Source organism: Vitis vinifera, chromosome 14, assembly GCF_030704535.1.
Source record: "Vitis vinifera cultivar Pinot Noir 40024 chromosome 14, ASM3070453v1".
NCBI classification, from domain to species: domain Eukaryota; kingdom Viridiplantae; phylum Streptophyta; class Magnoliopsida; order Vitales; family Vitaceae; genus Vitis; species Vitis vinifera.
The window spans coordinates 29257668-29271031 of record NC_081818.1 but is presented as its reverse complement, the minus strand read 5'-3'; the positions used below and the strand labels follow the sequence as shown (position 1 = coordinate 29271031).

Genomic DNA, 13364 nt, shown 5'->3' with positions numbered 1-13364 from the left:
TTGTTATCATTTTGATCATAAGAGTACTTGCCAAGGACTTGGAAGTTCCTAAGAATTGTTTTTCAACTGATTTAATATAGGTTATTGCATTATCTGAATCCGGGATTGCTCCACGAATTGCAGGAGTGATTGAACCTTTCATAATCATTAGACTCATGCGATTAGAGCGCTCCCACTTTTCATATAAAACCTTTTGTTCATTAGTCCTTTCAGAAGTAGGCTTTGTGGGTGTAGGTTCTCTTAAGGCATAGTCCAAATCCATGCAACCAAGAATAATTCCAATTTGTTCCTTCCATTTTTTAAAATTTGCCCCACTTAATTGTTCAATACCAGACAAATAGCCTATAATAGCAATAGGATTAATTCAAAAGGAAAATTATTTTATATCATGACAATATTTAACACCACACTTTACAATAATCTAATTACAACAAAAATTAAGTTAGATATCACATTAATTATAAACATAAGAGATTATATCATAGTTCTTTCGTTGGACCGAACTACAATCATATAATTCAAAAGTACATTATTATAATCCCTCCGTTGGGTTGAATTATAATAATTCATAAATCATATAGATATGACATAATTATTAAAATAAAAGTATTGAAACGTAAAGAAGTTTAATACCGTTGGGTAAAAACTTCATCAACTTTTTATTATTAAACTCTTTTCATATAATCAAACATGGTGATGATCCTCCGTTGGGTTGATCAACACTTGTTTCATAAGTTGAACAACACACACACACACACACACACACACACACATATATATATATATATATATGATCATCTTCAAACAAACAAGTAAATAAACATGCATACTAGAAAAACTATTTCTTGAGATTTCCATAATCACACATTTAAATTACTAATCATATGTTTTCAACTTTCATAAAATCATGCAATAGATATGATTGAAATCATGAAACATTGAAAATGTTGTGTTACTACATCATTCATATGCATCACATCATATATATTTTAGTTGTCCATAAGATCAAACAATAATCAAAAAACGGAAAAATATGTTTTATGATCCAAAATTGGTTGGCTCTGATACCAATTGTTAACCAAACTTTTATAAACTTTATGCGGAAATAATTATTTTAAAAAACAATTTTGGATGCATAAAACAAAATAAATGTAAATACTAAAATAATGATCATATTCTTACCTTGAACCATGAAGTGAGATTAAGTCACCTTGTGAATTATATTGTCAAGGTCTTCAACTCACTACTCTCATATAGTGGATGAGTCATTTGTATGGTGTATGTTGTTAAAAATAAATAACAAAAATGATATAAGAATGAGAGTGTGGCTTGGGACTTGAACTTATAAAAAAAATTGTACATCTCTTAGTCTTCCCATCAAAGACTATATGAGAGTTATACTCATTATTTACACCCATTATGTACAAATCAATGGGTAATGGTGGGTTATGAACTTGAATGCATCTATATAATTGCATAGGTTATACTTTTCCATTTTCCTCCATTACTCATAAACATAATGTACAAATAAATTTCATAATGATGGGGTTACAAAAGTTGTAACACCACATTCATATGAGTTAAATTTTCTAACTCCCCATTTATAAATTTGAATCTTCCATACATAAGACTCTTGGATGCCCAATCAATTGATTCACCAACCTATCAATTGATACCCTTAAATAATATTCATACAAATATAATTGTATATGGCCACACATTATAAGAAAAAAGCTAACAGGCAGTACCTGTGATGTGGGGATTCTAGCCAAGGAATGAGAATACACCACACTCATCTCTTGGTTTGGTTTCTGTTTATTTCATCTGTCCATTCTTTTCTGTGAAGGAAATCCTACTAGCTGCCAAGCTTCACTACAAAATCGGGTCTATATACACCAATTGGAGTTGGAAAAAAAAACTTTAGATATGAAACTGAAATATTGCTTCTTTTAAAACGAGGAGCATTAATGGCGTACTTATAATATTCATAGTTTACCTAAATTATTCAATTTGAATAGTTTCATATATTTAACAAATATGCTACTATTATGAAAATAATTTAAGTAAATATAATGTCTAATTTTATATAAAATCAAGGACATTTTATCGACTAGGTATCTTATCTTAATAAAATCATTAGTATGAATATCAATTCTGTTATTCCATGATGGGAAAATAAAATTTTTAGAGTTATTTAATTATATCTCACTTAATTTTCTTTAATCATTAAATTTTTTTAAAATTGATATTTATGGGTGACTAAATAGTAGAAACAAATTATAAAATATTATGAAATAATTTCTTAATATTGTATCACAAGTATGTCATTTGGTGTTTTAGTGTCAGCCTAGTATCCCACATTCCCACCGACATTTTTAAGTATTCTTATACAAAATCAAATAATTTTATTTTAGACAAAATTTTAGATGATATAGGAAAAATGGATAAAACAGTATTTTAAAAATAAATAAAATAAATTTATTATCTTCATCATGTAGAGACAATCACATTGAAATTATTCAATTTGTTTTTTCCCTAATTTTTTTAATGCCTTTGACAATAGGTTTGTCACATTTACAAGAAATGTCACTAATTTGATTGATTAGAATATGAAAATGGAGAAAATGGTATATATGTTAAAATTGATAAAAGAAAAAGAAGGATTTTTCTCCAAAAAAGAATCATTATAAAAAATTATTAATCGGAATGACATGGTTCATTAAAAGTTTATAGATCATTGTGTATCAATTTGATGTAATTCTTAGTATCACATTACACTATTGCCGCTTTGGAAAAACAAATAGAAAATTTGCATTTGAGTAATTAATAGGAAAGAAGGGATACATATATTATAAAATTCTCATTACCATGAAAAAGAAAAATGGAAAATAAACATCTTCACTCCAATTACATACCAACTCCATGCCATTTAAATAACTTCATCTTTTAGTTGCAAAAGTGATATTGTACTGATGGGTTGTGGGAATGACCTTGTAGAAACAAGTTTCGAAGACACTTCTTGCATGGATGGACGAAATTGTGGATTAGAATGGAGACATTTGAGCGCCAATGACACTATAAGAGCTATGTTATTAGCAACTTGTGTACTTTTAGGAGATGAAAGACGTGAATCTAATACATCCTTTAACGTTGTGTTTTGAGTTGATGAAGATGATAATGAGGTGACAAATTCTCCTGGATGCATTCCCATCATTGTCTCCAATGCAACCATCCCAAAGCTATAAATGTCACATTTTTCAGTCACAACCATAGTATAAGCAAGCTCTGCAAAATATAGAAAAAAAAAGAGTATTCATGTTATTTATATAGAGAAAACTTATAAAATATTTTGAATTCTCGATCTAAAAAACTTTTGGAATTTTGTAAGGGTGTGACAATTGAAAAGATTCATAAGTAATGAAAACTAGTGAAGATTATAATCTAGCTTACCTGGTGCAATATAACCATAAGTGCCTACAAGAAGGGTTCGATTGGATGAATCATTATCTAACAATCTTGCAGTGCCAAAATCCGAAACAAAAGCTTCAAGCTTAGAGTCCAAAAGAATGTTATTACTTGATATGTCTCGATGAATGATGGGCAAGTCGCAGTCATGATGCATGTAGGATAAAGCATTAGCAATGCTTTTAACAACATTCACCCTCTTAATCCAATCCAATTCCACAGCCTCAACTTCATCCCTTAGCATACAATACAAGCTTCCTTTCTCCATATATTTGTAAACTAGAAACATGCATCTCTTATGTAGACAAAAGCCATGAAGTTTCACAATATTACGATGTCGTATTCTTGTTAGCATTTGAACTTCATTTTCAAAGCTTTTCAAGTAAGTTGGATCCCCTCTTTCCCATCCATGAAGTTTTTTCAAGGCAACCACCTTCCCGGAAGGTAGTTGTGCTCTGTAAACGCTCCCATAGCCTCCCGTGCCTATGCAGTATTTGATGTCAAAATCTTCGGTTGCTTGGATGATGTCTTGATAAGCAATCACACCATCATAGTCCCATATGGAAAATAGATCTCCATTTTTCACCTTTGTTGTCTCGAGTAATTGATTTTTTCTGATCCTTCGTTTATGGAAGAGAAAACCAAGGATTGCAATTGAAAGCAACAAGGTTGTAGATAAAGAAACAACAATGATGAGTGTGATTTGGTGCCTTTTCTTGCATCGTGGCCGACCTTTGATTTCACCACATAGACCTTTGTTGTGGCCAAATGCCTCTACCGGAGCTCTAGTTTGACCCTCCAACCGATTGTTTGATAAATCAATCAATGTCCATTTGTTGTAGTTACTAGAAATAGAATAAGGAATGGTGCCAGAGAGGTTATTGTGGGAGAGATTGAAGTATTTTACTTCTTTCAAATTTCCCAACTGTGAAGGTATCTTTCCACTTATTAAGTTATTACTCATGTCTAGATGACTCAATTTCTTCAAATTTACTATTTCTTCGGGGATGAAACCACTGATTTGATTCTCACTGAGATCTAAATATGATAAATTCAAAAGATACCAAATTTCAAGAGGAATAAAACCACTGATTTGATTACCTCGAAAAGAAAGAGAATTCATATTGGTAAGATTACCAAAAGATGAAGGGATGACACCAGTAAGGTTGTTATAACCTAAATTCAACTTATTCAGATTCTTCATTCCCCCAATTTCGGGAGGAATTGGACCATGTAGTCCATTATGAGAAAGTAAAAGCGACTTCAGATTCTTCATTTTCCCAATTTGAGGAGGGATTAAACCACTTATTTGATTACCATCAAGATAGAGAGTAGTCAAAGTGGTAAGATTACCAAAAGATGAAGGGATGACACCAATAAGGTTACTATAACCCAAATCCAAAAAAATCAGATTCTTCATTTTCCCAATTTCAGGAGGAATCGAACCATGTAGTGGATTAGAACAAAGGGTGAGGTAGAGCAACTGAGTGAGGTTAGCCAAGGACAGAGGTATCTCACCTGTAAGATTGTTATCATGGAGAGAAAGAACAGTGAGTTGAGTAAGAGTACCTATTTGGTGCGGGATGCTACCATTGAGTCCACAGGCACAAAGGTTGAGCTCAACCAGGCTGGGAAATGAAGAAAACTCCAATTTGCTAAGCTCACCCAATTCTTTTCCTGAACCGTTAAGGGCGATTCCAGTCACTCTTCCGGCATTATTGCAATATACACCATCCCAGTGGCAATGAGCAGAGGTAGAATTCCACCAACCGGTGCTGCGCAGAGCCTCTGCCTCATCAGTTGATGAAGATGGTGATGATATTGCTTTGGCAAGGGAGAATAACATCATCATCATGGTACTGGTAACTATTACCACTGCTGTAGAAATAATAACGGAGGACACCATCTTTAATTCACTGCAATTAATTAAACCTTACCACACACTTTTATAATGCAAATATAAATATTGAACAACCACAGCCCATTATAAACCTTCTTTCAAGTATAAATTAACACAAAAAACACGGACTATGGCATAATTTCCAACATGCAATTGAAATCCATTCAACAACTACAGCCCATATTCCACGTTTGGTAGGTTTTCCCATCAAATACTTTGAATACAAAAAGCATTAACGTTGATCAATTGTGGATTCGTTCATTGCATTTTCCAAGCTACACCATATTTACGTAAAAGACTAAGAAGAAGACTTAGAAGAATCAACCCAACTTAAAGAATAATAAATCATAAAAAAAAAATTATTTGTAAAATTTTTTAAAAGCAGCTAGGTTTGATAATGATCTTGAGAAGACTAACTAAAATTGTTTCATATATTACGTGAAAGTGTTTCCTTAGAGAAATTAGGTGTTTGATAAATTCTTCAAGACCAATTTTAAAATTTTAGCTAATCAGCATGAGTGATTCATGGATAATCACTGAAAATACACTAATTACAAAAACTACTATCAATTAAGAATGTTTTATCTAAAATCAATCCTAAACAAGTTCTAAATAATGTGATCACTCAATTAAGCTTATACTTTATTTATTCATAATAATGGATTTTTAGAAGATTTCATAAGGAATGAGACAATATTTTTCAAGGGCCTTTGGAAAATCCTGCAAAGTTTTACATGAAAATGAGATTTGAGAAGTCAAACAAAATGAAAAATGAAAAGAATGACCCTTCACATACACAAATGATCACTAAAAGAAAATTTAAAGGTTAAATAAAATATTCATAATGAGTCAACAGATTAAATTACGTGTGATTTACGCATTATGAATTTGTTGACTCATTATGAAACTAGATAAAAGTTTGACAAAACCAAAATGACATGCTCAAAATGAGAATGGGATAAAATTCTCTAAGAATCTTTGAAAAACCACACGCTATTAGGTAAAACAAATCTCAATCATTTTAATTTAGTGGGTAGACCACCATGAATGAAATTTCTTTGTCACCACTAAGTGAATTGCAATAAAAGCAATGTGAACATTGACACTCACTGAGATTGTCTTTGTGGACTAGGTGAGAACACAAAAATGTGAAAGGGCAATATTTTTTAATTAATTGCAACTTGGGTAAGCTTTTACGGTGTTTACATGAAAAAGGAAATTATAAAGGATGATAGGAGAAATGAAATGAAATGAATGAGATTCACACAAAAACCTTTATGGGGTTTTTGACACAATTAGTCAAATTTTTTTTTCCCTTTCTCTTCCATGTTAACTTATCTAAGTCTTTGACACTTATTTATTTTATACTCTCACTACACTTTCTCTTGTAACATCTTTTAAATTTAAAATTTTTCACTCTTTCATGTGTTCATATTTGTTTAATAATTTTTAGACACATTAAATAAAAAATGATAATATATAAAATAATAATACATTAAAAAAATTAATATAAGCATAAATGGATAATAGACAAAAAAAAATATTATCCCATTAAACACAAAATAATAATATATTAAAAAAAATTAATATAAGCATAAATGGATAATAGACAAAAAATAAATATTATCCCATTAAACACAAAATAATAATATATATAAAATAACTAATGAAAACAAATTTAATATAAACATAAATACATAATAGACAAAAAATGAAATTTTTTATCCCACAAATAAAACATTTGATAATTTCAAATATTAATGATAATAATAATTTTTTTCTCTTTTACCTTTTTTTTCAATCAAACTATTTTTGGATTATTTGTTATAATTAAAACAAATATAGTTTCTCTAGTTTCAAAAGGTAAAGGTAGAAATTTTTTTTCTAAATTTTTGTTTTCTGCATTACTGATATAAGGTTCTTGTTTCCTTTACTCCTAATAGCATATTTTTAAAAGAATTTATAGTCTAATATAAGATTTTTAAACATTATAAATCAAAATGCAAATGTAAAATTTTTCAAGAACCTTTGAAAAACCGTTTCTAAATAATTTAGGTTATATTTGGTTCTTGGAAAATAATAAGGAAAGAAAAAAATACTATGAAAAATTATTTTCTCATATTTTGTTGTGATATAGAAAATATTAAAGAAAATCAAATATAATTAAAACTAGTAAAAATCTTATGTATTTTTCAAATTACTTAATATGTATATCGATGGGTTAAAATAAGTAAATAAGTTCAAAGTAACAAATAAAAATAAATTATTGATTTTAATTTTTTTTTTTTTTACTTTTTTTTTTTTTTCTTTCCCTTACATTTTCTCCCAAGTTTTTCGAGAAACAAACATAGCCATTAACCATTATTCAACTAAGTTGCGTGTTGTTTACTTTTAATAATAAATTTTATAAAGGTTCATAGCCAAAATATGAGACTTTTACTATGGTGGAAAAAATTGTGAATGTAATCATATTTTTTGAGGCAATATTTTCCAAGGCTCTTTATTACTGCACACTTTTATAATATATAAATATTGGTTCAACTAAGTTGCGTGTTGTTTACTTTTAATAATAAATTTTATAAAGGTTCATAGCCAAAATATGAGACTTTTACTATGGTGGAAAAAATTGTAAATGTAATCATATCTTTCGAGGCAATATTTTCCAAGGCTCTTTATTACTGCACACTTTTATAATATATAAATATTGGTTCAACTAAGTTGCGTGTTGTTTGCTTTTAATAATAAATTTTATAAAGGTTCATAGCCAAAATATGAGACTTTTACTATGGTGGAAAAAATTGTGAATGTAATCATATCTTTCGAGGCAATATTTTCCAAGGCTCTTTATTACTGCACGCTTTCATAATAGATAAATATTGGTTGGTGTCCAAGAGAGCTCTTCCCTTAAACACACACTAAGTCAAGCAACTATTTTCTAGTCTACAGCTAAAGTCTCTAATATATATTAATAATAATGTCTAGTTCAATTGATGATTTGTGATTTAATTTCTAAGAGCATCCAATTGAAATCCATTAACAACTTGGGGAAGCTTCCAATCAAATAAATTGAAGAAAAAAATATTGATGTTGAGATCAATGATGGATTTATACATATAATTTTCCAATCTGCACCATGTTTGCGTAAAAGACCAAGAAGAAAACTTAGATGAGTCGATTGAAATTAAACAATGACGAACTCACAAAAATTATATATCTAAAAATCACTATAAATTTTTGTATAAGTATGTTTGAAAATGATTTTGAGAAAGTTAAAAGTGCATCATATATTATACATAAAAAGTGTTTTATCAGAGAAATTAAGTGTTTTACAAATTCTTTAAAATCACTTTTAAAAATTTAGATAATAACTAGTAAAACTTGATACTTATTATTTAATGACTTAAATTAGTTTTAACTTAAATTATTCTTAATTAGGTTGTTGACTTGAAACTTATTATTTAATTTTTACTTTAAATATTAAAGTTGTTCTAATACATCAAATCAATGTTTTCATAATTAGATCGGTCATTAAATAGAAAAAATTATCAGTCGATGATTCACAAATTGGAGCCATAGTTGAACCATGTCAAACCAGTAGCATCATAAATATATAATTTATATATTATAAAAAATTAAAATTAAAAATATATATATAATTCAAATTTTAATAATATTTCATTTTTTATATTTGACATCATCAAATGAAACAAGGACAAGTTCAAATATAAATGTATTAATATTTAAAAACATATATAATATTCAAGTCTGAAGACATATTTAAAATAAAATAAAAAGATAATATTAAATTTTATTTACATAAAAACATTATATATATTATTATTTATAATTTAAAAATTACTACATTTTTTAATTTATAATCTTTAATACTTATTATTATAAAAATAAAAATAAACTTAAATATATATGTTTAGTTAAGAGTTCAAATTAATGAAACATTAAATAAAAAAACTATAAAAAAAACAATTTATATTCAATTATTCATCACATATGATCTGATTTTATTTCCTATCTAAAAAACCTTCCTAATTTAAATATTTTTAATATAGGAGATAAAAATTCTGTCTCTACATATGTATTTTTGGAAAAGTTGGGAGAAGGCATACTAGAATGGAAATATTTGAAAAACAATTTCATTGTTATTTTTCTTTTCAAAACAAAAGGACTAAAATGTATTTTATTTTATATACTATTTTTAAAACGTAATAGCCAAAATATCCTTATTTTAATACTTTTTATGAATTTTAAAAAATAACTAAGTGTTCATGAAATTAATAAATTTATATCATTTTTCACATTCCATTTTTCTCTTTTACCTTTTTTTTTTCTTTACGTTTTTTTCATCCAATAATGATGAAACAATTTTCTTCTAAATTTTTGTCCTCCATATCAATGATGGAGGGTTTATATTTTATGTTCATTCATTTTTTTTCTTTTTAAAACATATTTAAATCATATTTATTTTTTAGAGTTAATTTAATCGAGATCTCTTGAGATTTGTTGTAAATACATTTAACTACTATTAGATTCAAATTTTATTGATTAGCATATTATAAATTTATTATATTTATAAAACATATTTTTTAGAAAGATTTTTTTATTAAAAAAATAAAATAAAATAAGTAGATATGTTTAACAATTCTCTTAAAAATAAATTTTATTCTCTAAAAAAATAAATTTTATATATAAAATACATTTATAATGTTGTTAATTAATAAAATTTAAAATCTATAGCAACTTAGTATATTTACACTAAATCTCATAGGGCATTGTTAATGAAATTAGCCCCTCTTGAAGCCTATAAACTTTAAAATGGTGGTTCAATTTTTTTTTTTTTGAAAGTTTCTTATAAGAAACTTATGTTTAGGGATAATATCGACAATTTAATATAGGAGCCAATCTTATAAGTAGATTTGAAAATGCATAAATGCAAAAAAGTTCAATATATCATCAGCTCCCTAGTATGAAAAAAAAAAACCAAAAGAAAAAGAAGAAAAAAAAAATACTATTATGGCCGAAATTGACTGTGCCATGACTCGTGACATTATGGTCTTGAGACCTTGAACTCTTGATACAGGGGCAGGAAGTCGACTCTGGAGGCCCAACTCATAGGCTATAGTCGAACTTTAAAAATAAGCCCAAGTCCAATCCCAAAGGGATTGGATCGCGGTTAGATAGACAATACTAGGTTTTGACTAACATGCCAAATATTTACATCCTTATTCGAAAGTGTTAATGATATATTATATTTCAATAAAATGAGGAGCATTAATGTCGTACTTGTCTTCATAGTTCACCTAAATTATTCAATTTAAATAGTATTGTTTTTTTTTTTTTTTAAATATGACTTAATAAGCATCACTTGTATGTCATTTGGTGTTTGGGTTGGATGATACTATTTTCACACTCCCACCAATATTTTTTAGTGCTCTTCTTGTACATGATCAAATAATTTTATTTTGTACAAAATTTTAAATACTTTGGAAAATAAATAAGGTGGGATTTTTAAAAATAAACTCAAAAAATTTATTATCTTCACCACGTTGTTGTGTAATTATTCAATTTGTTTTTTTTTCCCATTCTTATTGTACACCTTGGACAATAGATTCATTGTGTCAATAAAAATCTTACAAAATTTGATTGATTAGAATGGAAACTTGAGAAATAGTGTGTTAAAATTTTAAAAAGAAATTAGGAGGATTTCTCTCTTACAAAATGATGACTATCATTACTATTACTGTTATTGGTATTATTAATTAATGTCGTTGTTATTATTATCATCATTATTATAAATTGTTAAGTTACAAGAAACTATAAAGTAAAAATGAAAAAAGAAGAAGAGATATCAAATTTTGGTATTTAAAGAAAAAAAGTATTTCATTATGAGTGTATACACAAATTTTGTAAAGTCTTGCAATGTAAGCAAAACAATAAGAAAAATAATGTAAAATAAAAATTTTATTAAAATTATTAAATCATGGGGCACAATTTTTATGATAATATTCTTTTACAAAAGTATATATCCCTCTAATTCTTTTACCTTGATCATAATTTGGAAGACCATGATGAAAATGTTTCTTTAATTTTAGAGATTAATCAAGAGTTATAAGTGGCTTGTTCCTGAAAGAACTCTTTGAAAGGTGAAGATCGTGTGTGTAGTGATTCTGTCATTTCTTAAACTTGCAGAGAGATTTTGTGAAACTTTTTTTTCTTTGTGAAGTCCCTTTTATCATGTGGAGTCATTTTTGTCTATTCGATTCCCTCGCTGAAGGAAGTCACCTCTATTTATAAGTGAAATTAGGGAATTGAATTCACCACCTTTAATTCAAACTTCCAAACTAGAGAGGTATTTTTCCACTTATTAAGTTATTGCTCATGTATAGAGTAGACAAATTCTTCAAATTCCCTATTTTCGGGAGGAATGGAACCATTGATTTGATTCTCAACGACATCTAGAAAGGATAAACTAAAGTCCAACCTTAAAGGATAGGGCTAAGGCAAGATAATGGCCAAATTAGAATTCGAACTAAAATATTTAGACGGACTTAGGTTAGTCCTTGGTCCAACAGCCAAATTTTTATATCCTTAACTACACCCTTCATGATATGTTTTATAATATTTCAATAAAATGAGGAGCATTAGTGTTATACTTGTATTCATAGTTTACCTAAATTATTCAATTTAAATAGAGTTTCATATATTTTACAAATATGCTACTATTATGAAAATAATTTAAATAAATATAATGTCTAATTTTATGTAAAATCAAGGACATTTTATCAACTAGCTATCTCATGTTAATAAAATCATTAGTATGAATATCAATTCTGTTATTCCAAAATAAGAAATAAAATTTTTAGATTTTTTTAATCATATCTCACTTAATTTCCTTCAATCATTATATATTTTTACAATTGACATTTATAGGTGACCAAGTAGTAGCAACAAATTGTAAAATATTACAAAAATTTCTTCATATTGCATCACAAGTATATCATTTGTTGTTTGAGTGTCATCCTACTATTCCACATTCCCACCAACATTTTGAAGTATTCTTATACAAAATAAAATAATTTTATTTTATACAAAATTTTAAATGATATAGGAAAAATGGATAAAATCGTATTTCCAAAATAAATAGAATAAATTTATTATCTTCATCATGCAAAGACAATCATATTGAAATTATTCAATTTGTTTTTTCCCTAAATTTATCGTATGCCTTTAACAATGGGTTGGTCATATTCACAAGAAATCTCATTGATTTGATTGATTAGAATATGAAAATGTCGTACTTGTCTTCATAGTTCACCTAAATTATTCAATTTAAATAGTATTGTTTTTTTTTTTTTTTAAATATGACTTAATAAGCATCACTTGTATGTCATTTGGTGTTTGGGTTGGATGATACTATTTTCACACTCCCACCAATATTTTTTAGTGCTCTTCTTGTACATGATCAAATAATTTTATTTTGTACAAAATTTTAAATACTTTGGAAAATAAATAAGGTGGGATTTTTAAAAATAAACTCAATAAATTTATTATCTTCACCACATTGTTGTGTAATTATTCAATTTGTTTTTTTTTCCCATTCTTATTGTACACCTTGGACAATAGATTCATTGTGTCAATAAAAATCTTACAAAATTTGATTGATTAGAATGGAAACTTGAGAAATAGTGTGTTAAAATTTTAAAGAAATTAGGAGGATTTCTCTCTTACAAAATGATGACTATCATTACTGTTACTGTTATTGGTATTATTAATTAATGTCGTTGTTATTATTATCATCATTATTATAAATTGTTAAGTTACAAGAAATTATAAAGTAAAAAATATGCTACTATTATGAAAATAATTTAAGTAAATATAATGTCTAATTTTATATAAAATCAAGGACCTTTTATCGACTAGGTATCTTATCTTAATAAAATCATTAGTATGAATATCAATTATGTTATTCCATGATGGGAAAATA

General features: G+C 27.2%; 1 protein-coding gene across 1 annotated transcript; it reads right to left on the bottom strand.

Moving 5' to 3' along the window:
- Positions 1 to 2829: 2829 nt before the first annotated feature.
- LOC100254302 (probable leucine-rich repeat receptor-like protein kinase At1g35710) lies at positions 2830 to 5397 on the bottom strand. The gene is made up of 2 exons (XM_002277397.5): positions 3451 to 5397; positions 2830 to 3285 (listed from the first exon to the last, which is right to left on the bottom strand). The coding sequence occupies exons 1-2, from the start codon at positions 5369 to 5371 to the stop codon at positions 2930 to 2932; spliced, it is 2277 nt and encodes a 758-aa protein (XP_002277433.4). The 5' UTR covers positions 5372 to 5397; the 3' UTR covers positions 2830 to 2929.
- Positions 5398 to 13364: the final 7967 nt, after the last annotated feature.